The 17074-nt window shown below is 37.1% G+C and overlaps 1 protein-coding gene across 2 annotated transcripts; it reads left to right on the forward strand.

The window, feature by feature from the left end:
* The first annotated feature begins 94 nt into the window (after nt 1-94).
* On the forward strand, nt 95-16221 carry LOC140924444 (pre-mRNA-splicing factor CWC22 homolog). Of its 2 annotated transcripts, none has more exons than XM_073374477.1 (27): nt 95-256; nt 583-668; nt 1814-1876; nt 2084-2541; nt 3227-3290; nt 4345-4408; nt 4853-4917; nt 5235-5328; nt 5430-5504; nt 5961-6014; nt 6549-6623; nt 7096-7156; nt 7540-7643; nt 7855-7957; nt 8082-8144; nt 8424-8513; nt 8641-8725; nt 9546-9606; nt 10175-10252; nt 10812-10871; nt 11970-12062; nt 12347-12393; nt 12674-12754; nt 13881-13982; nt 14577-14686; nt 15414-15480; nt 15852-16221. In XM_073374477.1, the coding sequence occupies exons 1-27, from the start codon at nt 215-217 to the stop codon at nt 15910-15912; spliced, it is 2406 nt and encodes an 801-aa protein (XP_073230578.1). In that variant the 5' UTR covers nt 95-214; the 3' UTR covers nt 15913-16221. The 2 variants fall into 2 exon arrangements, with proteins under 2 accessions (XP_073230578.1, XP_073230577.1); XM_073374476.1 differs by having other exon boundaries at nt 2081-2541; nt 15852-16220.
* Nucleotides 16222-17074: the final 853 nt, after the last annotated feature.

The following is a 17074-nucleotide window of genomic DNA, read 5'->3' on the forward strand; positions in this document are numbered from 1 at the left end:
GCCCTTCCGCGCCCCGGGTTAACTCTGGGAGAATGTGGGGCCCAGGCTAGACCGAGAAAATGATCTGGCGCGGTTACCTTTCAGATGCGCTTTGACCGTCAAATCTTGGATGAAAAGTAGCTACTACAACTTAAAATACGTGGAATAATGTGTAGTTTTTTAATGTAATTTCGTAAAGGATCTTCTAAGAACCTTTCAATAAGTAATAGGGGTAATGGCGGCTGTGGAACACACCAGAATACGAAGCGTTGTTCAGGTACGTAAGCTTGTTTAAGCCTTGTGCAGAGGTCGAAAATGGGAGATGTTGTAGTTTGAGTTGTTCGCTTAAATCTTGAAAGATTTCAGAAATCTCTTTTCCGTTGTCTGACGACAATAGTTCCTTTCCTTTTTTATATATCTTCGAGATATAATTCAGATTTGTTGATCACCTATTTAAGACTTTTTCAATTGTGATTGTAAGCTTATGAGTCTATACAGCTTATAAATATGGTTACTTAGCTAGCTTTTGTAAATTTGTCTTTAGCTTGCATGGTCCAAAGAGAATCAGTAAGGCTTAAACGTATTTCCTGTTGTCTTTTTAAGTCTGTTAGACATTCGAATTCGCCCGTTGGTGGAACTGCTCAGAGGTCTAGATCTAGATCAAGATCAAGATCACCACAGGAGAGATAGTAAGATTTAATAACCTGATAACTAAGCATGCTTAATTATCGTAAGCTTAAATTAGTATAGAGAGTAGCATGATTTGTAGTGATATTTGGTATAAATACCACAAGTGATATTTCAAAACTGTTATGCGCAATTCGGCGAGTGAAATTTGAGACAATTTTGAAATATCACGAGTGGTATTTATGCCAAATATCATGTACAAATCATGCTATTATTTGTTTATACTACTACCCACAAAAGGTTTGTAATTTTCACACGTAGGTATTTCAAATTAAGCTGAAATACCACTGCTCTAAGCCAATCAAATTGCGGTAATTTCTCATGTAGTAGTATAACTATTGAAATCACTTAACTGTTAGGACCTTGAAAGAAATGGTCATTTGCATTGCGTTTTTAAATAGCTTGCGTGACCATTTCAGGCCAACTGTTTGGTCATGTGACATGTATTCCCTAATCAGAGAAAGGTTATAACCAAGTTTCAATTAGGTCTGATTTCTGTTGCTCTATTGGATCCAGTCTTGTTCCTCACTGAGAAGAGACAGCAGGAAGCCGGAGGGGGCAATAGTTCTGTAATGTAAATAAAAAATTTAATTTATGCATCATTACAAAATGCTAGAAATAGGAAATGTCAGCTGACACCAAACACATGTTGTGTTTTGCCACATTTTTGCTTTGGTCTTTTCCATTGAGCTCAACAGCAACACATACAGATTAAAGGTATTTCCATTGATCTTTGTGACTTACATTAGCAAAGTTAGGGATGAGATATTTACAGCAGCAATGTATGGGCTTGAAATTTGTCACAATGGCTGTCCAGAAACTTCGGTGCAGACTGGAAAATAAATTATTGATAATCCATCTCTGGTTAGTTGAATGGCAGAAATATCCTCACCATTTTCCAAGTTCTCCAATGTTTTTCTTTATAAATATTTCAGGTTTTTAACCTTAAAACACTTCCAATCACAATCACACACTTCTCATCTAACAATACCTTTCCATCTACCACTTGAAATCTGCTTCAAAGAAATTAATTCATGTGGCGTTCTTGATTTTGAGGAGGCAATGATCTGATTGGTGGAAATCGACAAAAGTAACCCATGCATTTACTTTGGAAATAAAGATTCCTTTATTAACATTAATTTTTCAGTTCAAGAGAACGTCGTGATAAGAGAAGAAATAACGAAGACAAGTCTGGAAGTGACTATGATAGGTATGTGTAGAATTAAGTAGTTTATGTAAGTTAAGTCATAGTTAACCCTTTGTCAATAATCTTAATTCTAATAAAATTTTTCTCCTCAATATGTCCTCTATGGACGTAGAAGTGATGTGCTTGCCACTGACAAATCACGATATTTTGCTCATCCTTGTCCAATAATCGTTGTCCTTTGTGCTTCTTGTTGTTTTGCCACTGTAGCAGGAGACGAAGAAGAGAAGATAAGGAAAACAAAAATAAAAGTGATGACGATAAGGAAGAGGACAGAAGACACCCAAGAAGGACACAACAAAGTGATAGTGAGGATGAGAGAAATTCTGATAGGAGAAAAGATCGACACAGAGACCGAGAGAGACACAGAAGAAGAAGATACAGGAGTGATGATGATGACGATGATAGAGAAAGGGAGAGAAGAAGAAGAAAAGAACATGATGATCGTTCTGAAAGAAGACGGCGCAATACTCCCTCAGATGAAGAGAGGGATCATAGGAGAAATAAACGTAGTCCTGTTGAGGATCAGGAGCGTGGTGATGCACATGATAGCAGCAGAACAAGGGGTGAAGAAGATCAGAAAGCCGGAGAAAAAAAAGATAAGACAGAGCAGGGTGTGGAGACTGGTAAAAAGAAGGTGGATCCAAACAATCCACTTTTGACAAGAACAGGTAGAGATTCTTGTGATTATTTTATCTTTGTATTGGCTGATTAATAATGGTACAAAATATAATAGGACTGAGTCTGTAATCATACAAGTGATTAACAAAATCGGACAAGCGCGTAGCGGGAGTCCGATTTGTGTAATCCCAAGTATGATTATAGAATGAATTGGATGACACAAAGTTCGGTCACCAATTGATCATAACTATAACAAACTATTTGTGATATTTTAGGCTTTTTTAAACTTAAAACACAAGAAATTCCAAGAGTTTTTCTGCTAGCAGTGAAAGAAAAAAAAACCATTTAAGTGCCTGTGTGCTTTGACATGCACTGTCCTATTACACTGTGTTAGTGCTGAAATCAGGGCAGTCGATAGCCAGTCAGCAATATTGTTTTAAAGTAAGTCTGTGCTGGTTTAAAACCCAACCAAACTAATGTTATTAAGAGAGGGTGACACTATAACACTTATAAGTGCCCTTCCTGTTAGTTTCTCAGGTGTTCATGTACATGAACTTTACACTTCTTAAACCCAAGCTTAGTTTGAAGAATAATTATTGATAGCTTCACTTTCCCATGAAAATGTTTTCTTTGTCCAAAAACTGATGAATGGTTTTAGCCATATAATAAGTTTGACTCTTGAATCTTTTTGCTTGCTATATTTTTTGATCTTTATTGCATTATTAATTTTTTCAGGAGGTGCATATATTCCCCCAGCAAGACTCAAAATGATGCAACAGAGTATTGAGGACAAGAGTAGGTGAGTATTTAGGAGGTAATATTATATTGAAATGGTTAAGACAGAATCCATTAGGAAATTGAGTAATTTTAATTTTCAGTGGATGCAAGAATTGTGAAAGCACAGGTAAAATTCTGAAGATTTCATGTGTAGGATGTGATTTTGTGAAATTTGACATCTATTTTCTCGGGCTCTGATGATTTAATTTTCTTTGGTGTAATTACATTATTACATCTATAGCCCTAAAAAATGGGGTATTGTTTAAATTATTCTGGTGCAAGGTTTTGTCCACTGAAATTTATTTAAAATTACTCCATTTCCTTATGGATTTCGTCTTAAATTCTTAACCTAGCACCTTTAATTGGGTGACCATGATCATCATCATACAGTTCAGGTTTTCTGCAGTTATTGGAGCATAGGACACCATTTAATGTTCTCGTTTTGGGCTTGCTTTTCCCAAATTCCTACCAAAATTTGATATCATTAAAGAATAGTTTGGCTGAGTCCTTCCTTAGCCCTGCAAAATGTTTGAATCTCTTGGCTGGGTTGTTAGCCAACATAGTTTTATGAGGTTGTGTGGATGTTTGCTCCCTAGTTCAACAGGCAGCCTGGAGGGTCAAGGCAGTTGTTTGTTTGGTCTTTATCCCTCAACCATTATTCCCAGGTGCTTTTCAATTCAAGGGTTTGGCCTGCCAAAATTGAACGACCATTTTGGTTTTGGCAATTTTGAAACAAAACCTCTCATGTGTGAAGAGTCTCAATATCTTAATTATGCCTGGTGTCCATTTTATAAACTTAGGTCACAAAATCCAAGTTTGCTAAAAGTTGAGCTTGCTGCACTGGTTTTACTAACAGAAAAAATGTATTAAAAGGACCATTTAGCGCTTTACTGTCCCTCTTGTCCATATTTTAATACAGGGTGTCATTTAAATCTAGGTTAGCCTAATACAGAATTCACTGACAACTAGTGCATACAATGTACATCTATATGTACACTAATAATAACTGTTTTTCAAACAGTTTATTGTGGCATACCAGTACATGTATTTAGTGTTCATCAATTTATTTTTTTCAGTGAAGCTTATCAGAGACTCAGTTGGGAAGCATTAAAGAAAAGCATCAATGGTCTTGTTAACAAGGTTAGTACTAAAGCGTATTTTAAAACGGTAGGATAAGGTAAAGGTACACATGGGCTGAGAGGCTCTGCCCATATCTCTGGAACTTTATCTGGTTCACACGTGTAGTGTGGAACTTGCTTTTCCCCAGCTCCCTCTTGTACTCAATCATCAGTGTGCAGTTTTGCCTTAATAATTAGATTTACTCAGGGCTTTAATTTCATTAAGAGGCAGGGACCAGGGTTTTGCTAACTACAGTACGTGGTTCTCGGCTACTTTCATAGGAAAATGGAAGAAAAATAGAACCAAAAGAAATCCCTAGCTGTTTAATTCCCTGCCTACTTGTTGTATTTAACCGGAAACTTGAAATCTTAGTGGCAACCCTGTTTACTTAAGCATCATGATTCCTAGTTTTGATGATTATTTGATAGACTCAACTGGTTCTGAATTTTTTTATTGTTATTGTAGGTTAACACATCAAATATTGGTAACATTGTAAGAGAGCTTTTCCAGGAGAACATTGTACGAGGAAGGTAGGGATTGAGCATGAAATAATAAAATGATTGATAATTAATAAAATAATATTATTTTCCAGCAAATTATTAAGTTCTCTGTTACATCCATGCAAGTGATTCAATATTCAGTCACAAAATGAATGCTCAAACCACACATGATATTACAATGAATATTGGGTATTTAAATTAAATTAAAATGGTAACTGCGGGATGATTTTTTAGAGCTTGACTGACAAGTAGTTATATAATGTCTTTTTTGGAATGTTAATGACTGCACAAATCATGCCAGCATTTACTCTAATCTACAAGGGATTTTGTTCTTGGTTTTGTTGCAGAGGTGTGCTGTGTCAGTCAATCATGCGAGCTCAAGCAGCTTCTCCAACATTCACTCATGTTTATGCCGCACTTGTTGCCATCCTCAACACAAAGGTTTGTCTGTGCTAAAAAAAATCAGTAGTAAACCTTTGTTGTACATTCAAAAATAGTAAATGAGTCTACATTTAACCTTGCAAATTTTTTTTTGTCAACAGTTTCCAAAAAATGGAGAACTTCTTCTTCGACGTCTGATTCTGCTGTTTCGACGAGCATACAGAAGAAATGATAAGGTGCTGATTTGTTATTTTTCTATATTTACAGCATACAAACTGTACTGCTTAACATGTAAAGTTGTCTGGAATGGGATTTCATGTAACTGCTGAAGTTCCAAGTTCAAGGAGGAAAAGTTCATTCAATGTATAAGATGGCATGCATTGTGACTAGGAAAATATTATAGAATGTTCTGATGAAACACTTCTGTTCTGCTTAGAAGCTGTAGAACAATATGGAGGAAGTACTGACCAAAACAAACAATCAAACAAAAAATAAATGTTTCTTGTAAACCCATTGTTATGGCTTGTGTTTCTACGACACTTTGACAATGTTATCATCCATAATTACTTGTACGGTACATGCAGTGTAACAGTTGCTTAAAAACCAAGATAGCTAGATTAGATTATTGTTATGCAGCACTTCAACCTGTCTCGTTATCTCTTATCATGCTTTTATTTGTGCCCTGCATGTAGGCTGTTTGTTTATCTTCCACAAGGTTCATTGCTCATCTTGTCAATCAGCAAGTGGTGAGTACTCGTCTGGGTGTTTCTTTTTATTACGATTATTATTAATTTATTTATTTTATATTTTCATAAATTTATTTTTTTTACTATATATTTTTAACGTTTTCAGAAATATTACAGTGTGTTTTAAATGTAGCTGGCTTTAGTTTTCCCATAGTTGTCAGTTGTCAGTGTATGTTCTACACTACAGTATCTATTCGTTGCTGATTTTGCTTTTGTTTTTTACCAAAGAATCCAATTAATAGCAGATCATTATAAGTTTCTCGGAACTGCCCACCTACCCCTCCCCTAAACTAACATTTTGCCCTAAGTGAGAAGTAAGTGTTAATGTTGGCTTAGGGGAGGGGTAGGTGGGCAGTTTCCCAGAAACATATAACAATCCACTAGCCTACATGTGTCAGAGTTACTGGTCAGAGGCAGTGATTTTTGATTGCTTCCAGTTATTTTTTTTAGAAAAATGGCTCCCCCAACTTCATCAGCTTAGCCTTCAAATCAGGCATTATTCTTACCTATTAAATAAATACATTTTTTTTGCAGGCACATGAGATCTTAGCCCTGGAGATTCTGACCTTGCTTCTCCACAAACCCACAGATGACAGTGTGGAGGTTGCGGTGAGTTCTACGGTGTATCCATTGGAATACTAAGTTTTTGAGCCACAGATTTGTCAAACGTACATGTATAATTTTTTTAAAACTAAAACTTACTTTGTAAGCCAAATGCCATCAAATTTACCCTGATTTTTGTAACCCTCAGTTTTTTCCATTAGATTGAAGAGCAGGTTGTTCATTAGGCATCGGACATCGGAGAATTCTCCGTTTACTGTGAAAAATTATTCAGCTGATGCTTCGGTATCCTGTGGCTATTTTTTATTCAGACGAGGAGCTTCTTTCAAAGATTCTTGTGTAACGTTACACCTTTCTCCTGCTACTAGAATTCTAAATGAAAACCCTAGTAATAGTGTTATTAGGATTTTAGTTAAACAACATAGATTTTATTATCTATTAAAAGGCCAGCAGTCTCTTGGACTACAGAAGGTTGAAATTTATTATTTTAAGCTGAAAAATGTTATATTTAATTTTATAGATTGGATTCTTAAAAGAAGTTGGTATGAAGCTGACAGAAGTCTCATCCCGCGGTGTTCATGGTATGTTCACTAAAATAATATTACTACAATGTCAATATTATCAGTACATTCTGAGTAATCAAATAAAAAATAGCATGTTCAATTACTCTGTCTGCAACATGATAAAATAACTGATAACTGATTAATCATTGTGGTATAATGCATGAACTCAGAAGAAGAATGATACATTTTTGACCCTCTAATTTAATTTTAGGGGAATCAAACAGGGCTAAAAAAGGCTCTCTCTTAATTAACAATCAGTTTCTTAATTCTCTAAATCACATCTGCTTTTGTGTCATCTGTAGTTACACTGTAGAATTTGCAGTTTAACTTACTCAGCATTCACGGTTAGACCATGAAGGTGTTGCTGTTGATTTAATCGTGTGTTATTGCTTTCTATATAGCTGTCTTTGAAAGGCTTCGGAACATTCTTCACAGTGCGGAAATTGACAAGCGGGTCCAGTACATGATTGAAGTGATGTTTGCCATCAGAAAAGATGGATTCAAGGTACATAATTATGTTACGTTCCTTTCAAATTGAAATGTATGGGATGAATCAAATTTTGAACAGTGGATCAATAAAAGTGAACATCATCTTTGCAGTAGAATGAACTTGTAACCTAAGTTGTTGAATATTCAGGCCTTCCCCACTCAAGCCTGAATTTTTTACTTATCATTCATGATAAATCAAGAAGTTCAATTTTGTGTATTTTAAACAGGATCATGTTGCTGTTCCAGCCGAACTGGATCTTGTGGAGGAGGAAGATCAAATTACACATCTACTGCGGCTGGAAGAAGCTGGAAACACAGAAGATATTCTAAGTAAGTCAGATGTCAAATTTATTAATTCTTTTCTGTAACTGACTTGGAACTTTTAGGATTCTTGCACTGATTTTAATGTTTGTATTAATTTTGGTGATAATAATTATCACCTGCTTGTATGCAGATATATTCAAGTTTGACCCAGACTTCCTGGAAAATGAAGATAAATACAAGGAAATAAAAAGAGGCAAGTATTCATTAATAATTCATGTTTTACTGCAGCCATCAGTTTTTGTCTAGCACTTTTAAAGAAGATTAGCATCTACAATAATAACAGCTGCTTTTTTTAGCAAAAAAGTTGTGGGTCTCTGAAAATTTTGAACTTAGAGTATCAAACTTTTTACTGCAAGGTTTAGAGTTTTCCAACAGGTTTTCAGAAAGTCCTGTTTGTGCTTTATTACACCTCTACAATAATATTATTATATTTAATGATTTCTTTTTCATTTCTGCTGTTTTTGCTTCGCAGACATTCTTGGTGAAGGTGACTCAGGCGAATCGTCAGATGATGATGATGACGAGGATAATGATGAAGATGAGGATGATGATGAAAACAAAGGCAGGTTTTTTTTCAAAACCTTCTCAATGCTTAGAGCAGTTTATGTAGAAATGGTGGTCACTCCGTCATAACGGAACTGGTGGCATTTATTTCTAATAAAATGAAATATATCTTTTTTTCTCAACAGAAGATGAGAAGATGGAAATTATTGATCACACTGAAACAAACCTTGTTGCTTTGCGAAGAACAATATATCTCACAATTCAGTCCAGGTACTGTATGTCGCAAAATTTAATACCCATATAGAAAATTTGGATAACAATTGACAAGTAATAGCAACGATATGTATCGACAAACTCAAATGGCCTTCTGGCTTTACTGGTAAACTCCGTTTTGTGTCTTCTGTTGTTAAATAACAAAGATTTCACACATTGCTTGTTCCAGTGTATCTAATTTTTTTGTACAGGTTCGGACTTTTCGGAAAAAAAAATGAAGTTGAGAATGCTTAAATCAGGAAATTTAATGCTCTTTTTTTATGTTTACCTGTTAAAATCACGAGAATAAAACCCCGCAAAATACTGTCTTGCCAAAATCATGAAATTACTGTCAAACTCAAAAAACCGTGAACGCCTGAAAAATTTCAGGAATGTTGATTGTGTTCTGGCCAATCACAATAAAGTTCAGGATAGGCAAGCAAACCTCAAAACCACAAACTAATTACCGATGCTGTTTGCGGTTTAGTTATCTCACACCTTATTGGCTTATTTCTCGCATCACAATAACATTCCATAAATATTTCTGGTGTTCACGGTTTTATGAGTTTCACAGTAAGTACCGATAAGGTAACTATTATTTAAAATTTGATATTTTGGGGTAAAGAATAAATCTGTCATAGCCTGCATGACGTGGATTTGACGGAGAAAAGGGGAATACTGGTACACAAGAACTTGAGGGGCACTAACTAATTCCCCTCCCTTTCGAATGCCTGCCGTGTTTGCTATACCCTGTATCTGTAGTAGCTAGGACAGTGTTCTTGTTGAAGTGATTGTGAAGGATCTGTTTTTTGTTCTTATTACCTCTTATTATTTGCAGTTTGGATTTCGAAGAATGTGCTCACAAGCTTCTGAAAATGCAAATTAAGGATGAGCAATTGGTGAGTTACTGTACCATACATGGACAGTTAGTAATGGTAACGGGACTGAGTGGAGTCCAATTCGGTCTGTAGTCATACGAGTGATTAACAAAATTGGATGACTGCATAGCAGGAGTCTGATTTGTATAATCACAAGTATGATTACAGACTGAATTGGACTCCACTCAGTCCTGTTACCAATTAATCATAACTTTAACAAAATTTGTGATACCTATATAAGGCTCTTTTTTAAATCAAAACTGAAGAAATTCCAATTTTTTTTTGCTAGCAGTGAAAAAAGCCATGCTAGAGCTATGCTATTGGCCAACGGGAACGTGGTAACATGAAAACAAGAATAATAAATTAGTTAAATTAAAAGGACTCATTGATTCCAGGGAGAGTGCCAATTTGCTGGAGTGAAATACTACAAAATAAGATCTCATGATTGTCAAATGCTTTTTCCACTGTCAGTGGTGTAACAAGAAGATTTCATTTAGGAAGAACAGTGTGCAGAGAACTGCTTAACAAGTTGATTAATAGCAGTTTGACTTTTGTTTTAATGCACTGTGGTTCTCATCTTTTTCCACAGCCAGAGTTCTGTACAATGATCGTTGATTGTTGTGCCCAGCAGAGATCATATGAAAAATTCTTTGGCTTGTTAGCACAGGTTAGTTTCTTCTAGAAAGATTACAACCACGCAATGACCAATACAGCTGAATCTTATTGTTCCCTTCTACCTGAGAGAGAGTCTCTTGTGAAATGCCCCAGTTACTATGAGCAATGAGAGACATCTATTTTTACAGCCTTGAACAATATAGGCTCAAACCAGGCAGAAGCTTCTTGGCGCCAATGAATAGTAATCCTGGAGACATGCAAAAGTCTTCCCAAAAAGCTGTTTCAGTTTAAAATACAGTCGACTCTCTTAATGGACACCTCTGTAAGATGGACACCTATGTAAAACGGACACCTAGAGTTGGTCCCTGCCTTTCTTTCCTCCCTCTATTTGACTCTCTATAAGATGGACATCTCTCTAAGACAGACAACTAGTGCTCCTCCCAAAGGTGTCCATCTTAGAGAGAGTTGACTGTACATGTAGACTGCAAATGGTGTTCATCTCGCGAGTCAAGACCGACATGTTATTTCGTTCTAATAAAACAATAATCAGATGACATCAATCCATTCACATTATTGATAATTTTAAATTCTACTCTTGCCTTTTGTCACAGAGATTCTGTCAGCTGAACAAGTCATACATGGAGGAATATGTCAAGGCATTCAATGATCAAGTGAGTAAATCCACGACTGATAAAAATATAATGATTTGAAGCCCTAAAATGAAAAAATTCACCACTATAGACTCAAGAAGTAAACTCGGGAGACTTAAGTTTTTGCAAAGAATTCTGGGACTTTTACTACTAAGGGACAGGGAAAAAATGGGCCAATAGCTGACCGGCGTGTCCTCATTAATAATCCCAGAAGTCTTTGCCAAAGTTAACTTGGCTCAGTCTCCTTCAAGTTTCTGAAGTGGCAAAATTTAATGAAGAGCAGCCATGGAAAATCTTAATACAGTGAAACCTGTATTAAGTGGACACCCTTGGGGAATGCTGTACTGTCCGCTTAATACAGGGGGTCCACCTAATGCAGGTTTCAATAGATAACGTCATATGAAATGCCATTCAAATGAACAGTGGAAACGTTTAGAATACTCCCAGAGACTATGACGATATACGTTTGCATTAATTTCTTTATCAAAGTGGACCAATTGATCATAGTACCATAAACATAGATTGCACCTCAGATTTGAAGAAATCATAGTGAAACAAGCTCTATACAAACAAAACGAAATAGAAAACAATACTGTACTGTGAAACTAATCAAATAAGTTCTTTAAGTCACGTTTTTTAATGTAAAAATCGAAAAATTTGTGAATGGCAATCTTTTGCATTCCCGGTGTCTAGCATTTTGGTGGTGGAATTTAATTACAAGTGTCCGTTTAATACAGGTTGGCAACAATAGAAATGACCATTTCAGGTACTTTTTAGGTGTCCGCGTCCGCTTAATAGAAGGGTCCGCTTGATAAAAGTTTCCTTTAAAGTAAATAAGGGAAACAAATTTGGGGACTTCGGCTACTGTCCGCTTAATAGAGGGTGTCCACTTAATACGGAGACCACTTAATACAGGTTTCACTGTATTATTTTATTGTCAATATTCTAGAGAATGGGAATTAAGAGCTGCCCAAAACATTATTATCTAAACTGGAAGAACTATAGGTTGTATCAACCCCGATTGCAAAAGATTGACTGAATGTTAACCACAAAATTAATGAGAAACTTTTTGCTTCAACGTTTTTGTGTTTAATAGATGTTCTTGTGGTCTTCCTTTAGTATGATACCATTCATCGCCTTGAAACAAACAAATTGAGGAATGTTGCCAAGTTTTTTGGCCATTTGCTGTTCACAGATGCCATTCCTTGGACGGTAAGTCTACTCAGCTACAGTCCTGGTGAGATTCAAATCGTCACTCAGTTAACCATGCCTACTGAAAACTTCTGAAGAAACCACATTGCTTTTTACTTTGTTCCATGTCTTGAAACCAAGCGATTTGTTGTTGTAAAGTGACTTATTACAAGAAGTTTTCCCTAGCTCTTATAAAATTTAGTTTAAGATAATTTCAAACTTGAAGTAAGGTATTAATCGAAAACTCATTTTCGTGCAGTTGGGCATAGTCTTGAGGGTTAATACTTTTTGTTGCTGTATTTTAGGTTCTGGCTTGTATCAAATTAAATGAAGATGACACCACTTCCTCGAGGTTTGTTAAACCCTTTCCTACCAAAAATGCTGTTCGTAGCTCGTCACTGTCTAGCGAAAAGAAGTAAAACTTCCCAAAGTGCTGTTAACAAATCAAGAAGTTTTTGGTATATTAATTTATGAGTTCGCCTTTGTATGGCAGGCAAAATTTCGAGATAGACCAGCAAAATCTTTCGCTTTTTTTACTAAATGTCCTCTCCTCTGCATCACCCGGATTCTGTAAATATGTTTACGTGGTTGATTTTTCTTCTTTTGAATCTGTCGCGTGGTTTTCTTTCCAGTCGAGTCTTCATTAAAATCTTATTCCAAGAGCTTGCAGAATACATGGGTCTTCCTAAACTCAATGAACGTCTGAAAGATCCGTAAGTACTTTGAGAGTTGAAGTTGTGTTTAGTTTTATCCTACACTGTCCTATTGGTTATCCGTGCTAGTCCATCAATATGTGCATCCGCAGCTTCTACATAACAATAAGATTCTAGGAAGACACACCCACCCCTCCCCTCAGTTTACGTTAACACTAACAGTCCACTTATGGCAAAGTGTTGTGTTAGGGAAGGGGTAGGTGTAGTATCCTAGTCTCTTGGGATCTCGTTCATAGCTAGTCGCGTGCTGTTTTTATAGTGAAAACACTTACGAAAATTAGCAGAAGGTAGATAACGGACCTTGCGAGTCCAGCTTGGGCTGGCCTCACACAATACTTAACTGATCAAATTGAATCAATACAAAAGAGGGCGCTGAAAATTATTTTCCCTTTTCTGTGCTATGAGGACGCGCTTAAGAAATCAGGCTTAATTTTGCTGCGCCAGAGGAGGGAGGATGCGTGCATAACATTTCTCAAGCGAAGTTACTCTTCTTCCGACCTGCTACGAAGCTTAGTGCCGCGAGTTGCGCACACAAGACCGTATGCCCTTAGAATAGGAGAATCTGTTTCTGTGCCTGCCTCCTCAAGAACTAACAGAGTTGGAAATTTTTGCACCATCAAATACCAGAATCACGTTTAAAATAGCGAAATGTGATGTGTCTTAACATTAACAGTTATATTTATGTGTCATAATTCCGAAGTATTTGTATGTAATTAATGACCCGCCTTGTAATTCAGTTTATGCTGCAAAAAGGTTGAATAAACGATTATTATTATTATTATTATTATTATTATAATTATTATTGTTATTATTATTATTATTATTATTATTATTATTAGACATGGAGGTTAAATTTACGAAGACCCGACAGTAGCAACCTCGTCCCTAGGGCGCTTTTCCCTAGCTGCTATTGTAGGGACCCGATCTTACACCAGACTAATTAATTGGAGAAACCTACCAAGACTATAAATTACCAGCTCTCTCTTTCAAAGAAGGGTGTAGCCCATCCTTTGCTCCTACAGGATTGGGTACGCCGACTGTCTTTTTTTTTTTTGGCCAGAAGCTCAAGGTATTGGTATTTTTCTAATCTACAATCTACAATTGAATGTCTTTCTTGCCTTGACAGATTCCTTGCTGAGTATTTTGAAGGAATCTTTCCACGCGACAATCCTCGTAACACGCGTTTTTCGATCAATTTCTTCACTTCTATTGGACTGGGTGGCGTCACGTGAGTATTGAGCTGTTACTACATTGTAGTTCCTATACGTTTTGAAACCAGCCGTGCATCGGATCACTTAATAAAGATGATGATGATTTAGTCATTTAAGTGGTCGTGTCTGGCCTTTCAGGATTGTGGGCAGTGATAGATAGTGATACGTAGGGCGCTTTCCATTTGTCAGAACTGGCCGGCCGGATAATAGCCCGACTTTTTAGGATTTGACTGATCTGGCTGGAGAATTTGGATTAAAAGTGAAATTCTCATTATGGTGAGAATGGTCTGGCCGTCAGCTCTGACAAATGGAAAGCACCCTCAGTTCCCCTCTCAATAGTAAGGCGGCATAACAATCCAAGAGATTAGGCGATGGCCTAAGTATTAGGCCCTCAGGGGGAGAGGGTAGGGATGGATAGAAGAAACATGAGCCTATCAATTGCTTTGTGTCAGGCCCTTCCCCTCCCCTCTCCTCCCCTCGGGGAGATATATTATTTGCTTTTCCATCAAGTTGTTTTTGATGCGATGGATTATTGCATTTTTTTTCTCAACACAAAGGCTGTTTTCTGTATGATGTTGTAACATGATGATATTGTTCATGTTGTGTTCCAGGGATGAACTAAGAGAGCACTTGAAAAATGCCCCTAAAATGATCATGGCCCAACAGCGAGCTGCGGCGAGTGACAGTGACTCAGATTCTTCTGATGATAGCAGCAGTGAAGGTGGGTGTGAGTGAGCAAATTCTTTTAACTGGTTTTTTCTGCTATTGTATAAAAGGAAAACTTCCGGCCTTCCGTGAGCGATCGACGCCAATTTAAGTGCTGTTAGAATAATATGGGAATGTTGTTAAAAGTCTCCACAATCCACAATTAAACTAGAGCTGTTTTGCCAATATCTCTGTTACTCATCAATACGCTTCCACTTTGCTCAACGTCACTGCAACTTACCATGACAAAAGGCTTGGTATCAGTGTATGGTAATGACCGTTTACGAAAGGGAAATTGATAACGGCGTGAGAGTACAAGCGTCTGTGCTTCAGAGAGCCTTCTTTGTTCAGGTTTTTTGCTAGATCCTTTATTGAGTTTCCTCTATTACGTCTATAGGGGCAGTCTACAGAAAACTCACTAAGGGGAAGCCCGCTGCAGCTGTATAGATACTTTTTATTTATTGGATTAAGAACCCTAAGAACATCTGTGTCAAAAACGTTAGGTCTTATAAGACAGATTTTACAGAACACGCTATCTCAGACAAAAGGTGGGGGATGGGGTCATGGCCCCCTTGGCCTTCTTCTCAATCCACCTGTGGGTGTAGTTCTGAGGCACAATTTACGTTCTGTACGCCCTTTTCTACCTTTCTTTTTTCTTCTATTTGTTGGTTAAACTTCCAGTTTTTGTTGCATTTTGAGATGCGCCTTAGATTAACTTAAGGTATTACTTGTTGTCTCTACAGATAGTTCGAGTTCGGAAGAATCATCGGAATCATCCGAAGAGTCATCGGATGATGATCGGAAGAAGAGGTCAGTACCTCTTTGTCCTTCTTATTTTCTGATCTAAAACTCGCTCTCAAATGCAAAACTGGGTGTTATCCGTATTTTTTTGTGTGTAATTTCGCTAATTTTGAAGTAGGAGTTATAAGACGCTTTTAAAGTTAGCTAGCATCTGCACTCGCTGTTTAACCGCTGGCCCTGGGTCTGTATCCAGTGTTTGTCAATGTTAGTTTGAAGATAAACTCAGTTTACTTCAGCGATTCTTATTGTAGTTATAAATATTACAATGCAGTGAATTGTGTTATTTAGTATAATTTGACAGTTTGTAACTCGTTAATTCCGTTTGTATTTTTCGTGGCAAAAGTCATAACTCATTAACACAAAACACGTTTCATTTTTAGGCGTAAAAAGAAGGAATCGCACAAGAGGAAAGACAAGAGAAAGCCCAAGAAAAGACGGTGAACGTGTTTTATTCAAAAGAACACTTTCGCAGAAAGAAAAGTTGTTGTAATGTCTTTCCTGCTCACGTGAACATGCCATTCAACAGAAAAGTTGTCTTTTATAACAGGGCCTAGTTGCGCAAATCTTTAACTTCTGCCACAAATGTTCACGTCTGATGTTCAGTCCATTCAGTCAAACTCTTTGTAACGCCAGACATTAGTAGTAACGTCTGAAGTTACAATTTTTGTAAATGGTCCCTGGATTGCTACGTCATGTGAAATGACAATGACCGGAAGAGAGACAGAGTGGGGTGGGGTGAGTAAAAGGGTGTGGGTGGCTGCACTTCACTTTCCCTCTCTGGTACAATGTAGTGTGATCCGACGTTATCATCATTTAGAACAATTAAGAACGCCTTGTTGTTGGATACTTTTAAGTGGCGCTAAAAGACATCCCCAGATAAACGGTTAGCAATTAAGAGTTTCAAGCAAATCTTATCGCCGCAGCTGTTACTCCTATCCTATCTCCTATCTTAAAATTGTAAATAAAATTCAGTGAGCTGTGTTAATTTTCTAGCTGGTGTGCTGATCCCGTCCCAGGTACTATTGTGAACCGCGCATGACAAGGGGCAGAAAAAATTACGCATATGCGCAAATTCTTATTCGTTTGTTTGCAAGGAGAACATGTGGAGAAAAGAAAATACTGGTTTAATAAACGATAAAAAATAAATCGCGGGTAAAAGAGAAATTTTTCTTCTTTTCAATTGGGAAGCGTAGGTGAAAACTGATGTGTGGGGCAGCACCTATCAATGTGCCCCGGATTTGAATTCCGCCTGAAGTGACGCTATATGAGCGTTGAGTTTGTTGTTGGTTCTCGCTTTGCTCCGAGAGGTTTTTATATCTCCGGGTCCCTGTCCTCAAAACCCAACAGTTCCAAATAGTAGGGCGGGGGAAAGATGGGAAAAAATGGAGTAATAAACGGGGTGAATTGTTTTACGCAAAAATTAACTGTCCTACGAAAGTAAGAGTCACGCTTGTTTTGGTGTAACAAGGCAAAACAGCGATTTAGTTCGATAAATCGCTTGATATGACTGATCCAATACTGACTTGGACTGAGCTTTATCAGCTGCTCAAGCAAGCAGCTAGTTTGTAATTATCTGATCTATTCAACATGTGGCCCTGGTGAG

This window comes from Porites lutea, chromosome 14, assembly GCF_958299795.1.
Source record: "Porites lutea chromosome 14, jaPorLute2.1, whole genome shotgun sequence".
Classification (NCBI taxonomy): domain Eukaryota; kingdom Metazoa; phylum Cnidaria; class Anthozoa; order Scleractinia; family Poritidae; genus Porites; species Porites lutea.